This window comes from Lithobates pipiens, unplaced genomic scaffold (assembly GCF_037356315.1).
Source record: "Lithobates pipiens isolate NorthernLeopardFrog02 unplaced genomic scaffold, aLitPip1_a1.2 Scaffold_28, whole genome shotgun sequence".
In the NCBI taxonomy this organism is placed as follows: Eukaryota; Metazoa; Chordata; class Amphibia; order Anura; family Ranidae; genus Lithobates; species Lithobates pipiens.
The window spans coordinates 148,537,412-148,554,117 of NW_027507789.1; the positions used below are offsets into that span (position 1 = coordinate 148,537,412).

General features: G+C 43.6%; 1 protein-coding gene across 1 annotated transcript in view; it reads left to right on the plus strand.

The window, feature by feature from the left end:
- LOC143935658 (E3 ubiquitin/ISG15 ligase TRIM25-like) overlaps window positions 1–16,706 on the plus strand; it is a 45,577-nt gene that overhangs the window by 5,744 nt on the left and 23,127 nt on the right. The window contains exon 2 of the mRNA XM_077459689.1: window positions 14,069–14,275. Coding sequence (XP_077315815.1) covers window positions 14,069–14,275 — 207 coding nt within the window. The remainder of the gene's footprint in view (window positions 1–14,068; window positions 14,276–16,706) is intronic.

The following is a 16,706-nucleotide window of genomic DNA, read 5'->3' on the forward strand; positions in this document are numbered from 1 at the left end:
CTATCAGAGCCACCTATCAGTGCCACCTATCAGTGCCCATCAGTCCCATCTATCAGTGGTACCTATCAGTGCCCATCCGTGCCACCCATCCGTGCCACCCATCCGTGCCACCCATCCGTGCCATCTTATCTGTGCCCATCTTTGCCCATCAGTGCCACCTTATCTGTGCCCATCGGTGCCGCCTTATCTGTGCCTATTAGTGCCGCCTTAACTATGCCTATCAACATCTTTTTTTGTTTGTTTAGCAAAAAATAAAACTCCGAGCTGTAACTAAATACCACCAAAAGAAAGCTCTATTTGTGGGAAAAAAATTATAAAAATTTAATTTGGGTACAGTGTTGTATGCCCGCGCAATTGTCATTCAAAGTGCATCAGCGCTGAAAGCTGAAAATTGGTCTGGGACTGAGGGGGGTTTAAGTGTCCAGTAAGCAAGTGGTTAAAGGAGAATTGTACAAAAAAACAAGATTGGTTAAATCCACAAGTGCTTTTGTTACCACTAATATTCCTTTATATTGGCTTTTGGAATTTACAAATGCAGCAATTTAGGAATCAGATGAAAGGTTTAGTGCTAAAAAAACACTTTTTGATAGATTAAAAAGTGCATTTTATATACAACTATATAGATCAGACCAAAATGAGGGACAAATGAAGAGGAATGAGGGACAGAGGGACATTTCTCCAAATCAGGGACAGTCCCTGGAAATCAGGGACAGTTGGGAGCTATGATAATACATTGTAACAAAGTCAGAAGTGGCAGCTGCAGAAAGACCCTAGAATCCACAGAAATACATCACACAAAGGGCAAATGTAAAAATGATCTAGAGATTACATGCAACCTGTTCATTCTGAGGCTGTCTCATTTAGAATGCTTTAGCAAAAAACAGTATATGTTGTGTTGAAAAGATTTGCCTCTTATATATTTACTTTTTATCCACGGCATTATGCTAATGCTCGTTGTCTTAAAAAGAAAAACCCTTAAAAAAAGAAAAACAAATGAATGCTTCCAGATTTGTAATCCTTTATATTACACTATATTTTGTATAACAGAGGAAGACTGTGTCCTCAATGAGCCATTCTTTTTTTTCTTTTCCTTGTTTATTTTAGTTTAAACCTAGCACTTTAAAAATAGCTAAAGAAAAACATGCTGTTAGGAAGTATTGCAACAAAACATCATGTGTTGACAAAGCAGTAAATAATGAATGCATGCCAATATAAACAGCAGTAGGACCCAGGGGATTAGGGCATATCGGTGTTGCTGTATGGAGGCCTCATAATCTACAAGATATTTTTATAAATCCAGTAAAGCTCATTTAAAACTAAACTTTTTATTTTTAACCACTTACAGACCGGACCATTTTGCTGGTCAAAGACCAGACCACTTTTTGCGAATCGGCACTGCGTCGCTTTAACTGACAATTGCGCGGTCGTGCGACGTTGCTCCCAAACAAAATTGACGTCCTTTTTTTCCCACAAATCGAGCTTTCTTTTGGTGGTATTTGATCACCCCTGCGGTTTTAATTTTTTGCGCTATAAACAAAAATAGAGCGACAATTTTGAAAAAAACGCATTATTTTTTTACTTTTTGTTATAATAAATATCCCCCAAAAATATATAAAAAAACATTTTTTTCCCTCAGTTTAGGCCGATACGTATTCTTCTACATATTTTTGGTAAAAAAAATCGCAATAAGCGATTATTAATTGGTTTGCGCAAAAGTTATAGCGTTTACAAAATAGGGGATAGTTTTATAGCATTTTTATTAATAATTTTTTATTTTTTATTTTTTACTAGTAATGGCAGCGATCAGCGATTTTTATTGTGACTGCGACATTGTGGGGGACCCATCGGACATTTTTGACACATTTTTGGGACCATTGTCATTTATACAGTAATCACTGCTATATAAATGCAGTGATTCCTGTGTAAATGACGCTGGCAGTGAAGGGGTTAACCAGTGGGTGGCAGTGTAGGGGTTAAGTGTTCCTAGGGGTGTGTTACTAACTGTGGGGGGGGGGGGGGTTGGGCTTTCATTTAGTGAACACTGATCTCTGCTCCAATCACATGGAGCAGAGATCAGCGTCACTAGTTGCTAGGCAGAATGGAGAAATGCTGTTTACATGGCATTTCCTCCATTCAGCCGTCCCATGAGACGATCGTGGGGATGCCCGCAGCGATCGAGTCCGCGGGTCCCGCGACCGGACTCACAAGGGTGCCGACCAGCAGGGCGGCATTGAATATTGGACATACCGTATATACTCGAGTATAAGCCGAGATTTTCAGCCTCTTTTTTGAGGCTGAAAGTGCCCCCCTCGGCTTATACTCGAGTCATCGCTGTCTGCCCGCTCGATCAGCGTGTCGAGCAGACAGACAGCGGCCATTCTATCATTCAAAAGCCACGCCTCCGGCTCCGCCTTCGCCTGTGATAGGCGGAACACTGAATTTCCCAGCAGCCTGTGTTCCGCCTATCACGGACATCGTATCATCCTCGTACTACGGACGAGGATGATACGATGTCCGTGATAGGCGGAACACAGGCTGCTGGGAAATTCAGTGTTCCGCCTATCACAGGCGAAGGCGGAGGCTTTTGAATTTTACAATGGCCGCCGAGGCGCCGACGAAGAGGGCACGGGACGGAGGCAAGGCAAGGCACGGCACGGGACGGGACGGAGGCAAGGCAAGGCACGACACGGGACGGAGGCAAGGCACGGCGGCACGGCGGCAAGGCACGGCACGGGACGGAGGCAAGGAGGCAAGGCACGGGACGGAGGCTCGGGACAAAGGCTCGGGACACAGGTAGGCTGGACACACACACACACACACACACACACACACACACACACACACACACACACACACACACACACACACACACACACACACACACACACGGATGGAGACACACACACACAGGGATGGATGGATGGAGACACACACACACAGGGATGGATGGATGGATGGATGGAGACACACACACACAGGGATGGATGGATGGATGGACACACACACACAGGGATGGATGGACGGACACACAGGGATGGACGGACACACAGGGATGGACGGACACACAGGGATGGACGGACACACACACAGGGATGGACAGGCATGTCTCACCCTCGGCTTATACACGAGTCAATAAGTTTGCCAGTTTTTTTGGGGGTAAATTGGGGGCCTCGGCTTATATTCGGGTCGGCCTATACTCGAGTATATACGGTACCTATACGCTAATATGCCTGCCCGTGCCATTCTGTCGACGTACATCGTCGTGCGCTGGTCGGGAACCGGTTAAATAATGTTTATTCATTTATAATATATTTATTGCACCTGTAGCATAACAGAGAAAAAAATAAAGAATACATTGTTCCCTATCCTTTCTTAAAAAGAAAAGAGAGAACAAAAGAAAGAAAAGGAAAAGCAAAAAAAAAGACTTTTCAACATTATGTAATACAATATTCTAACTTATAATACATAACCTCACCGTTTCCTCATCTACCAACACTCACCCTCCCATTCTTTCTGGAGTATAATATACCCTATGTAACAAAAATAGGTGAGACACCTTCTGTGAGGGGGAAATTGAGACCAACATTCCTCTGTTCAAGATTTCTTTCCACTCTTCCGTGGACATTACCCCCAGGTCTCTTTCCCATCTCTCTCTGCTCTTAGGGAATCCTACTCTATTTATTGTTCTAGCTTCCAAGCTGGTGTAAATTTTGGAGATTAGACCTTTAGATGTATCTGAATTAATTATATTTGGCAGAATAGGAATCTGAGTCCATTCAATTATCTGTGACCTAAACTGCGTCTGAATAGCATGTCTAAGTTGTAGATATTTATAGAATGTTTTATTTGATATATTAAATTCTTGCTTTTTATCTGAAAATGTTTTCACGATGCTGCCCTCATATAGTTGGCCTAGACGATTAATGCCCTGCCTCACCCATTCCACTGGTCTCTCTATATCCCTCGCATCTGCCAGGTTTCTATTGTTCCACAAGAGGGCATATTCTGATACCCCTTTATACCCCAGCGATGCTTTATCTGTCTGCCAGACTTTAGTAATCAGTTTAGTCGTCGGGCATCTATGAGGAAATGAGTCTGCCTCCAGGACCTCGAGTAATGTATTGTGATGCCCCCATTATCATCAATGTTCTGTTAGGATTCCATAGTAATGGGGATGGGGACTACCCTGCCTCGTTCCTCTCTCCAGCTGAAAAAGGCTAGAATATTCATTGTTGATCTTTACCTTTGCACGCGATTCAGTATAAAGTATTTTCACCCACCTATTAAAAGAGGGGCCAAAGCTCTCAAGCACTCTCCATAGATAATCCCATTCCAAAGTATCGAAGGCCTTAGCTGTATCCAGGGCCAAAATGGCCCGAGAGCTACCATTCTCTTTTGGAATCTGCATATTTAAAAGGACTCTTCTAATATTAACACTAGTCGACCTATTAGGAATGAACCCTGACTGGTCCGGATGTATAAGATTTTGGATATATCTATTTAGGCGGGTTGCTAATATTCTAGCTAAAATTTTTACATCAGTGCATAATAGAGAGATTGGGCAATAGGAGGAGGGTTCTAGTTGGTCCTTCCCCCCCTTATGAATTACAATGATGGTAGCTTCCGACATCGAAACGGGCAGTCTCCCACTGGATAGTGCCCATCCGAATGTTTTTAACAATTCCAGGAGAAGGACCTCACCATATTTTTTATAGATTTCTATAGGAAGCCCGCCCGGGCCTGGGGATTTCCGATTGGACATCCCGGCTACAGCGCACCCGATTTCCTCTAGAGCAGTGGTCATCAACCCTGTCCTCAGGGCCCACTAACAGGCCAGGTTTTATGTATTACCTTGGGGAGATGCAGACTAGAATACTGCAATCACTGAGCAGCAAATGATATCACCTGTGATGTATTTCAGTTATCTTACAAACCTGGCCTGTTAGTGGGCCCTGAGGACAGGGTTGATGACCGCTGCTCTAGAGTCACTGGTGCCTCCAATTCTCTTTTTTCCTCTACTGATAGAGTCAGGATTGATATTCCCTGAAAAAAATCATCCATTCTATCCCTCCCGTGTTCCCTATTAGACGTATAAAGGGACCTATAATATCTACTAAATGTGTAAATGATCTCTGCTGCATCAGTAGAGATCGCCCCGCTTGGGGTTCTAACCGCTGAAACAGCAGGGGGGGAAGTATTAGAACTGATCAGTAGGGACAACATACGACCGACTCTCTCCCCTTCTCCAAATTGGCACTGTTTCTGAAATATTCGTCTGTTCTCAATCTTTCTTATAATAGCCATTTTATAGGCCTGTTGTTTTTCTAGCAATTCCCTCTGTCTATCTGGGATTGGATCCACTACATTTCGCCTCTCTGCAAGCATCACCTTCTTTCTAGCTTCGTTTTCCCACTTCTTGGAATTCCCCTCAACTCTTGCCACCTGTTGAATCAGGAGGCCTCGAAGATAAGCCTTCAAGGAATCCCAGACCACCCCGACTGATGCTGTGCCAGTATTTATTTGAATAAATTCATACAGTTTATCCATTACTTCTCCAGAGCTACCCAGCAGCTCTAGCCAAGCTGGATTTATTTGCCATTAATTTTGCTGGATTTTGCCCCCCGCATTTATTGTCAGCATTAGTGGGGAGTGGTCGGAGACCCCTCTTGGGCCATACTCTATATTCCTTATCAACAGAGATGCTTCACTATTGGCTAGGGCCATATCGATTCTAGACAGAGTGAGATAAGAGCTTGAGAAGCAAGAGTATTGACGTTCCCGCGGATACCGAGTTTGCCATATATCGCTCAATCCCGTTTCATGTAGAAACCGAGATAGCCGACCCTCACCCAATCCATTGGAAATATTCCCTGGTGGGAATCTATCTAGGCCTCTATCTAAGACTTCATTGAAGTCCCCCACCACAATAATTGGAATTCCCGCTTTATCCAGCATTAATGCCAACAGTTCTTGTAGCACCTCAAATTTAAATGGGGGGGGGGATATAGATATTCGCTAGAACATATAATTTATTCTCAATTAAACAGAACAAAAAAACATACCAGCCCTTTATGTCAATACAGCTTTCTCTACAGGAGAACCCTATTTCTTTCCCAATCATTATGCTCACCCCTCTTGAATATGAACTGAATGATATTGGGTTCGAAATTTCTGGCTACGGAGTTGCGAGATAGTATCATTAGTCAAGTGTGTCTCCTGCAGACAAAGCAGTCTAGGCCTGCTCCCCTCTAGTGCAGACATAACCATCTTTCTCTTAATTGGGTCCCTCAGGCCTCGGACTTTCCAAGAGATTATATTAAATGTTTTATCCTGCATGGGAATATAAAGCAATAATTCAGAAAAAAAAACAGAAAGAGGGGCAAATAGGTTAATAAAAAATTGATAAGCCCACAAAGGCCTAGACTGACCCATAGCCCAATTGTGCCCCTTCATCCTGGATACTCGACCCATTCTTTTCTCCAATTGTGACTTAAAATGTGTCAATATTTGTGGTGTGTGTCTTTTACTTCCTGCCCTTATCCACCCCGCCCACCCTACCCCCAACCCCCCCCTCATCCCCCCCCCCCACCACCCATAGCACCCCACCCCTGCTCAACTGGGCTTCCCATCAGGGGATTTCCTTTGACGTTACCATACCTACCCTCTCTTACACGCCAACCCCATAATCTTAAAATTATTTGTGCAAAATGTGTCCAATATGGGAGCCTCATTTGCTCCTTTACATAAATTCTCATGTAAATCAACCATACAAGTCAAAGTGCACTCACTCCTCCACTCCTACTATTGTGGTAAATATCTATTATTGATGTTATATCATTGTGTTTTTAGTAGTGGCAATCAAAAAAAGAAAAAGAAAAAAGCCACAAGGTGATACATAGGCAAGTCAGGGCAGCAATTTAATAGCAATACCATCTCATACAAGATTACAAATCCTTCTTATTTTCCTCTAGCCAATGAGCTGCATCAGCCGGAGTATTAAAAAAGTTTGTTCCGCCTAATGCTGACACTCGTAAGTGAGCTGGATACAGTAATGCATAAACCACCTTATATTTCATTAGACTGCGTTGGATTGGTATAAATTCAGCTCTACGCTTTTGAAGATCCGAAGAAAAGTCCGGATAGAAAGAAATCTTGGCCCCGTTATGCTTAATGTCTCCCAGCTCCTTAGCTTTCTGTAGCAAAGCCACCTTACCATTGTAGTTCAAGAATTTCAGAAGTGGTCTAGGGTGGCCACCCGTTTAGCGGGTACTAAAAGGAACTCAATGCACTCTTTGGAGACAAAAAAATGTTGTAAATATAGCAGACCCAAAAGTTTCCCTGAGCCAACCCTCCAGGAACACTATAGGGTTGTTTTTCCGTCAAGTTTTTCCGCCTGTGTGTCCATTTGTTCCTTTTTTCACGCATCAATGGGTACAAATCGTCTTCTAGAGTGCTTACTCTTTCCTATAAGGCTGAAGTCCTTTCTGCAATCCTACACAGTGCTTGGCCAGTAATATGCATTTCCTCCTCTATACTTTCCAACTGGATATCAAGGCCATCAATTGAGTCTTTGCATATATTAACCACCTTAAAAACATCTTTCAGCGAGGGCTCGTCATTCATTAATATGGAACCAGTCACCAGGGTCACCTCAGGCACCCCAGGTACTTGGATAGACTTTAATGGTGCAGTTCCTGATTTTATCCCCCCCACCCCTTTAGTACTCACTGTTTTGTTGGCTAGTGGAGTAGATGGGTTAGAGGATGTCTGTCCTTGGCTCTTTCTGTCTTTGGAAGCGCCGGCCTGCGCCCTGGCTTGCGATGTCACCTGTTGGCTCCTCCTTTAGCAGGAGACAGAGAGGCTGCATGGGCATACTTCTCCAAATTAGCTGCAGCAGCCGCTGCAGTCTGATTCCCTTTCTCTTTAGCAGGCTGCATTGGTAGAGACCCCTCCAGGGGTGGCTGATCCTCTGCCGCTTGTCTCCTGGACATATTGACCATAGATAGGTCTTTCAAGATCAGGATCCAAGTTTATTTACTACTGCTGCTGCTAAGTTTACTTTACTTTCAAACTGTTGGTATCTACCAAGGGAGACAAACAGATCTCATGTGGCTAGAGAAGCAGTATCAGCGATACTAGCGATGATAGAGAGGCAGCGGGATCGCCAAGTTCTTGCGGGATTACAGCAGGAGCGGACTGACCATTGGGCCACTCGGGCACTGCCTGAGGGCCCCGTGCCACTAGGGGGCCCCATCAGGGTTGCCAGCCTCAGTGAAACCAGGGAAAGTATGTAAAAACCTGTGTTTTTTTTTACATCTGTCTCTGAAATGTCCCTTACCGACATCCTTTTGGTCTATAAATCCTTAGATTATAGCTACCCCATCTCTCCAGTACCTTCTCAGCCAATAGAAACATGTCTGTGTATACTGTGTGATTGTATACTGTGTGGCCCCATAATGTCTGATTGCCCGGGGGCCCCATAATCTCCTATTGCCCGGGGGCCCCGTGAGTTGTCAGTCCGCCCCTGGATTACAGATGTACACAGCTTCGGCAACCCCAGGCACAGCCTCTCTGATCCCACCTACTCCTCGGACTGCACTACTCCTCGGACTGCACCTCAAGGAGAAACGGAGGGAGGGGGCAGACGTTCTCCCCAAGCAGAGCAAGGCTTCCCATTCCCCGTCAACAAGGGGAGGCAGCAGGGATAGAAGGCAGTGGCAATAGAACGGAGGGGAGGAGAGAAGAGACACCGTAACGCATGCTTCACACACTCACTCTCTCTCTTTCCAGCATCCAGTCACGCCCCCCCAAAACAAAGCTTTTAGTAATGTTACAAGTCTCCATATTTTATTTCCTGACATGTCACAATATAAATCAAAAAAAGCAAGTGCGCACCCTCCTAATCAAAAAAGAAAATAGTGAAAACTATAAATTATATCATTACAAAAAAGTAAAAAAACTTAATAAACCAGCATAGAAAAATCATAAAATTCAGTCCAAAAGTAATCAGTCCAATGTAAAAGTGAATGTCCAAATAATTGATCCATGCTCAAAACATAGGACACTGTGTACACTAGTGCTCAGGAGGGTGACATCCCTACATATACACATGCCTCTTACCAGAAGGGGATGATCTCAGATTGTATAGATATAATTTGCTCCAAGAAACCTCCAACCATCAGAGATATTCCACTCCTTGGCCTGTTTAAGAGCAATCCCTCTGTGTACAATCTCAGTTGTTACAAAGTATACCATTCTAGATTTAGGCCCCTTTCACACATGCGGACCATATGTCCGTATTTCATCCATCTGTTTTCGGATGAAATACGGACATATATGCTTCCCTATGGGATAGCGGGTGTCAGCGGATGAATATCCGCTAACACCCTATGTCATCCGTCTCCGCTATGGTCCGATTCTGCAGACTGAGGAAAATCCTATTTTTCTATCTCTGTAGAGCGGATCGGATGAACGCGGATAGACGAGAGGAGATAGAGGAGAGCGGAGATCTGACAGATGGTCCCTGCAAACTGTGCAGGGACCGCCCTGTCATCCACCGGCTCAGTGGGGATAAACGGAGCGATCCCTGCTGAGCAAGCGGATGTTCACAGGGCGGATCATCATGGATATCCCGTGTGAAAGGGGCCTTATACGAGACATGGTGCTATTAAATCTCTGGTGGGTTCATAGACATAAATGTAAGATGGAAGAGACTTCAAGCAAATAAATTTACTCTGGCCATTGAAATAAATTAACGCCCAAGTGCTTGACGCTTCTAGAACTTAAAGCGGAGTTCCACCCACAAAATTAACTTTACATTAATTAACTGTAAAAACATCAGAAAAAACATTAAAAAAAAAATGTTTTTACATACTCGTTCAGGGCTGTTGCTATGGAGTCTCTTGTAATCTGCCCCCTTCCTCTCCATGGCGCCTCACGTCACTTCCCTCTGTGCCTGTGTTCACTAGTACACTAGTGGGAGATGTGTGTCACTAGTGGGAGATGTGTGTCATAATTTCCCAGGAGTCACTGGGTAGCGCCGAGTTCTATTTGATAGGCTTATCATGGTTGCCATCACAACGGGCACTTCCGCCCATTGTGATGGCAACCTGAGAAGTTTCCTGCGCTGCTAAATGAGCTTACTGCACATGCACAAGAATGGGCGGTGAATGCTGGTTACAAAAAAAACTAGGTACCCTTTTGCTAATGGATATACAGCTGTCACATGACCCAGCTCTTTCCCAGCCTGTCTGCAGGGAAACATAAGCAGGAGGAACTTCTAGTCCCCTGCTGCTGGTCACATGTTTTAAAAAAAAAAACAGCCTTTAGGATACAGAGTAAAAAATTATAATAATATAAATAAATTGGCATACAAATATATGTTTGAAATCAAATCTTTATTAGTTTTTGGCAATAACATGGTGTAGGCAGATTTCTGCCAGTCTCAGGCTGTGTCACTCCCCTCCAGCCTATGTCTTAGAATAAGAGGAAGGTGAAGCCACCATTAATCTATATGTAATATCCCACCCCCATTGTGTTTTGCTGGTTAGTGGGCATGGAGAAGGAGGGAGAGAGTGGGCCGTCATTTAGCACTGTGTATGCATCCACATGTGTGACTGAGTAGGAACAGCATGTAATACACCATTTCTTGATCGTTTTTTTTATGCTGTAGGTTTAGCAAAGCTCCCAACTGTCCCTGATTTGGAGCAATTTCCCTCTGTTCCTCATTCCCCCTCATTTGTCCCTCATTTTGGTCTAGTCCATATAGTTATAAAATGCACTTTTTATCTTTCTAAAAGTGTTTCCCAGTGCTAAACCTTTCATCCAATTTGTAAATTGCTGCATTTGTACTGTACATTTTAAAAGCCAATATAAAGGAATAGTAGTGATAAAAAAAAGTCCTGGTGGATTTAGTCAGGGCCGTCTTTAAGGCAGGGCAAAAGGGGAAGCTGCCCTGGGCCCTGTCATTATTGTGGGGCCCAAAGTAGCTGCCTCATACTTGCCAACTATCCCAGTTTAAATTTCCTTGTCCCTTGAAGTTTTAGCTCTGTTGTTGTGTACAGATGACTCACCTGCAACCCTGTGTTTACACGTAAATAACTGGTATTCATATGTAAATAGCAGCGGCATTGCTAAGCAAATAGCTGTGGCCAGCTGCATTGATATGTAAATAAAGGTGGCATTCATATTTATATCATGCTTCCCTGCAGTGAGAAGATGATGTGCTGTAACCTCTAGCAATCAGTGAGCAGTATTACTGCATAGTAATCTCTAGCAACTAATTAACAAGCAGAAATCATTTGCTGTAACCTCTAACAACTAATCAGTGAGCCGTAATATGTGCTGTAACTTCTAGCAACCAGTCAGTAAGCAGAAATGATATGCTGTAACCTCTGGCAACCAATCACAATTGCTGCCTGATCTGATACAGTAAACTGATTTTAAGTCCAGCTTCTATTTATTGTATGTCTCAGAGCAGGTGGAGAGTGAAATTGTATTGGAGGGGGCCCTCAAAAAATGTTTTGCCCGGGGTCCAATCAATATTAAAGACGGCCCTGGATTTGGTTAACCTTTTTTTTTGTTAATTCTCCTTTGGCAGGGGAAAAAAGGAGAAAAAGACGGGAGGGGGGAACCCGGAAGAAACAAGAGATACTTATCTATAAATTTTATAAGACAGTTCTCTTATTAAAAAAACCTACCATATCTCAATCATATCTCAATCAAAAACCTACCATATCTCAATCAATCATAGCATATACCACCAATGAGATAGATATCTGTCTAATTTGGTCTTCAAGAAAATGGCCTCGAGCGTGGCCCGGACACGGTTTTACAGATATAGACATATGATTGAGATATGGTAGGTTTTTTTTAATAAGAGAACTGTCTTATAAAATGTATAGATAAGTATCTCTGGTTTCTTCCGGGTTCCCCCCCCCCCCTTTTTTTTTCTCTGTTTTTTCCTCATTCCCTTTTTGCTGCTTACTCTATGTACTTCACTAATAGATTACATTTGAATAAGAGGCGGAGTTCTATCCGCCCAGTCCTCTTAACGTTGCTTCCGATGGCCACCTAGCATCCCAGTTGAAGTCACAGGAAGTGGCGTAACGCGTAGGATACCAGAAGTGACGTCTACACCCGAGCGGTACGCTCGTAGTCTGTTTACGGTGCGATTTACATCTGACACTGTCTGAGTAGTTTGAATCTTTTTTAATAAATTGACAACTTTTAATCTACTACACTATGGTGGGTCTTACGTTTATTCTTTGAGTGCCCATGCTGATTTTACCCATGGAATAACCCTTATGGATGGTGGTGACGCTATAGGAGTCTATAGCTCTCTCCCTGACCCCCTGCGCTTTTCCCAGAGGCTATATACCCTGTATACCTTACAGCAGTAAGGTAATTACCTAGTGTGCATAGCGAACACACGGATATCACTTGAGTGGGGAGATTATCGCATTACAAATTCACTGTTCTACTATACAGCTTCATTGTGTTCTGTGACACTTTTCACTATATTATCCACCCCTTGGACTATCATATATGTCACCCTGAACAATAGCACTACTGGTTTACATATTGATATTTTTTTGATATAAGTGATACAGTATGCACATTAGCACTTTATTTACTTGATCGCTGGTTTTACACTATTGTATGAGTGACAATTATTTTTTTTTGGTCTACATATCGATTGCTTTCTTGGTTTATCAATGTATCTATTTATCTATTGATGTATCGATATAGTGATATTTTATGCACTTCAGGAATTTATTTATTTTTTACATTTTTACATTTTTTACAGACATATTATGTACTCTAGCACTTTATCTAAAAATCTTTTACTAGTTTTCACATTATTTAAATAAGGATATATTCCCATGGGACACTCCTTTGTTTTACTTCTTTGTGGGAGCGCAACATCAATTTTCTAATATTAATTTTGTATTTATATGAGAGTGTTTAACTCACAAGGTGTGTGCAGCACCTAGCCAGGTGTTATTATTTTTTCATTCTATATACAGCGCAGGAGCCCTTACGTACAACATTGAGGGGTGTTTAGAGGCAGAAAAAAACCCCCGCAAGATGCCTCTAGAAGAGGAGTTGAAAACACTCAGCATGCATGAGGCCTTAGGCCCCTTTCACACGAGGCAGACTCCTTAGAAGCGTCTCTCTGTTGATCTTCAGTGAGGCGTCGGATCACAGGTCCCTCTCTGCTCACTGAGCGGGGAGGGGCTTGTCCAGCGCCGCTGGTCTCTATGGAGAGATAGGATAAAAATGGACTGCATGTCCGTTTTCATCAGATCTCACCCGAGCTGATCCGCCAGCGACAGATCCGAACATAGGGCCATCAGTCTGCTTTTGGCGGATCGGACCGGGTCGGATGCCAGTGGACATGTCTCTGCTGACATCCGTCGCTCCATAGACCAGCATGGAGCGCCTGTTCAGGTCCGCCGTCAAAACTGACAGGCCAACCTGAACGGTCCGTCAGTGGGAAAGGGGGCCTTAAGCTGTAAAAAAAAAAATTGTCTGATTGTGTGCTGTTGTATTCTTTTAGTCTATTATTAGTGTTGTGAGTACTTGATGATCCTGCCAACTCAAGAGTCGTCAATGCTATTGCAGGTGCTCCCCAGTCTTCTTCATTGCCAATCTGTCTGCAGATGTTCCAAGTGTAATAATAAAGAGCTGTGAACATCTTCTGGAATGTACAGTCACAATGGTCATGCAGGATGGATAAAATGGGGAGAGGAGGTACTCCACTTCCAGCCAGAGGGGGTTGTTTGGGGGTGCGGCTGGTACCATTTTACATGTTACACCCTATATATGTTTGGTGTAACTACAGTCCACAGCTCAATAGGGTACCAACTATGCTGACAGCTCTCCTGATACCTGTCCTCAATTTAAATATTCTTTATATTAAGATCAACGACAGTAGGGAGATCACATCAAATTGGGCTCCATGATCTTTAGTTATGCTCCTGGCCATATATGTTTGTTACCTATACATGTATTTTATATGCATGCTTTCATTAGTCGCATACTCATAACTGCCATTTTCTTACAGATTTCGGGTGCCAGGAAGATAGTGGGTCAGGGACTGGCTGACATAGTAAGGGTCCTTCAGGTCTCAGGCCTGCGGTTGCTGAAGATGATGGATCAGGCCGAGTGCCAGATACTGAAGAACACTGAAAGCCGTGAACTGGAAGGACTCTACATATCAGTGCCACAGCCTGCCCAAGTTGTTCCAGATCAGCTGCAGGATCAACTACAGGTGATTACTATTCATGATCTTGCATACTTTTCAGAACATTTTCCTTTGCTGCTCCACATGTACCTACCAGATATCACTGACTATACGGTATATTTTTTTAAATTTTTTTTATTTAATGGTATGTGACATACAATGAAAAGATAACTTCACAGAATATGTGCTACAAACAGTTACATACATATGAAAGCTTATTAGTGGTATCTGAACTATTGGTGAATATTCTGAGGATAATAACCCAAGTATAACTCTGATATGCAGGGTACCCGGATACCTATGAGGTGTGAAATTAAAGCTTCAGCTTGTCGAGTTACCTGATCACTTATAGTACAATAGGTATTAGCCCCGGTACCCTTAAAGAAATGCTCGTAAAAGCCCTTTAGGGCCTGCCTGGTAAAGGCTGGGTCGGAAAAACCCGGGGGGGAATCTAGGATGACCAACGATTGGGGTCATGGGAGATGGGAAATTAGTCAAGGAAGAAAGGAGGAAAAATCTTTCCATCTTGGCGATTGAGGGGCCAATCAACGGGTGAGTAGTTACATAAGGTTCTAACTGCTTACCCGCCCAGGGCAGACCAGCCAATGGGGCCCGTGCCATCTCCTGCTCTAATGTGACCCAGAGTTTAAATTCCCTGTGACGGTACCAGTCAACCACACGTGTCATGTGCGTTGCTGTGTAGTAAAGAGCAGGGTCAGAGAAGCCAATGCCTCCCCTCAACTTCGGCCTTAGCAGCATCGCTCTAACAATACATGGATATTTGCCACGCCAGAGGAATTTGATAAATGTTGAACAAACCGCATGAAAGAAAGTCTGGGGTAATTTGATAGGTAAGGCTTGTAGCAAATATAGGAGCCGTGACATTGCGTTCATCTTCAATACATTACAGCGGCTGAACCAAGATAGGGCGAGGGGGTCCCATTTCTTGAGGTCTGCAGTGAGCGTCGATAAGAGAGGTTGAAAATTCAGGGAGAAGATATCCTTAGGGTTTGCAGGAATTCTGGTGCCCAAGTACTGAATAGATCGGATAGCCCATTTAAACAGGAAGAAAGGTCATATACCTTTCAGTGTACGGTCCGGTATGGAAATGTTCAGAGCTTCCGACTTTTAGAGGTTGACTTTGAAGTTGGATAAAGCACCATATTGTTTCAATTCTTGTAGCAATGAAGGCAGGGACGTTATAGGTTTGGTGATAAAAAATAAGAGATTGTTCGTGTACGCCGCTACTTTGTGTTGGTATTGGTCAGACTGGACACCACTGATATTATAGTTGTCTTTTATGTGGCGAAGAAATGGCTCTAGAGAAAGAACAAATAAAAGAGGGGGAAGTCGGCATCCCTGCCTAGTACCGTTGGAGATTGCAAAAGTGTCAGAGTCCATCCCATTCACCCTGACCGTGGCTGTGGGGTTAGAGTAGAGAGCGGAGATCCAGTCCAAGATAGATTTCGGCATTCCGAACGAACACAACGCCTCCCGGAGAAACACCCAAACAACCCTATCAAAAGCCTTTTCAGGCCGGATCTCCTCGCCTTCTCTATAACGTTCAATGCCCTGATAGTGTTGTCTCTTGATTCTCGTGTCTGTATGAAGCCCACCTGGTCAAGCGCAATCAGGCGCTGCATCAGACTGTTGAGCCTGGAAGCAATGATTTTTGTGAGGAGTTTGATGTCACAGTTTAAAAGAGAAATGGGCCTGTAGCTGGCGCACAGCAACGGATCCTTTCCTGGCTTAGGGAGTACAGAGATAGAGGCTTGCAACATGTCTGGGGGGACGCTATGCCCTTCCAGAATGGCATTGAAGGCTGGGATGAATTGGGGGGCTAGATGAGATTGAAATGTTTTGTAGTACAGAAGTGTGAAGCCATCTGGCCCTGGGGCCTTTCTTGGCTGTGTGTCTGCTATGGCGGCTGTAAGCTCTTCTGTGTCTATACTGTATCTTAGTATTTTCATCTTAATGCTTATTGCCTGCAAATTTCCATGTCTACCCATTTGTTGCTTAATTTAACACAGCTGTCTGTTTGATGCCTGCACAGTGTACAGACTGCTCGTTGATGCCTGCATAGTGTACAGACTGCTTGTTTGATGCCTGCATATTGTACAGACTGCCCGTTTGATGCTTGCATAGTTTACAGACTGCCCGTTTGATGCCTACATAGTGTACAGACTGCCCGTTGGATGCCTGTATATTGTACAGACTGGCCATTTGATGCCTGCATAGTGTACAGACTGCCCGTTTGATGCCTGCATATTGTACAGACTGCCCGTTTGATGCCTGCAACTTGTACAGACTGCCCATTTTGATGCCTGCATATTGTACAGACTGCCTGTTTGATGCCTGTATAGTGTACAGACTGCCCATTGGATGCCTGTATATTGTTCCAATTTACTGTTTGTCTGAGTATCATATATGATTGTCTATTTATAGCCCATGTAGTCAG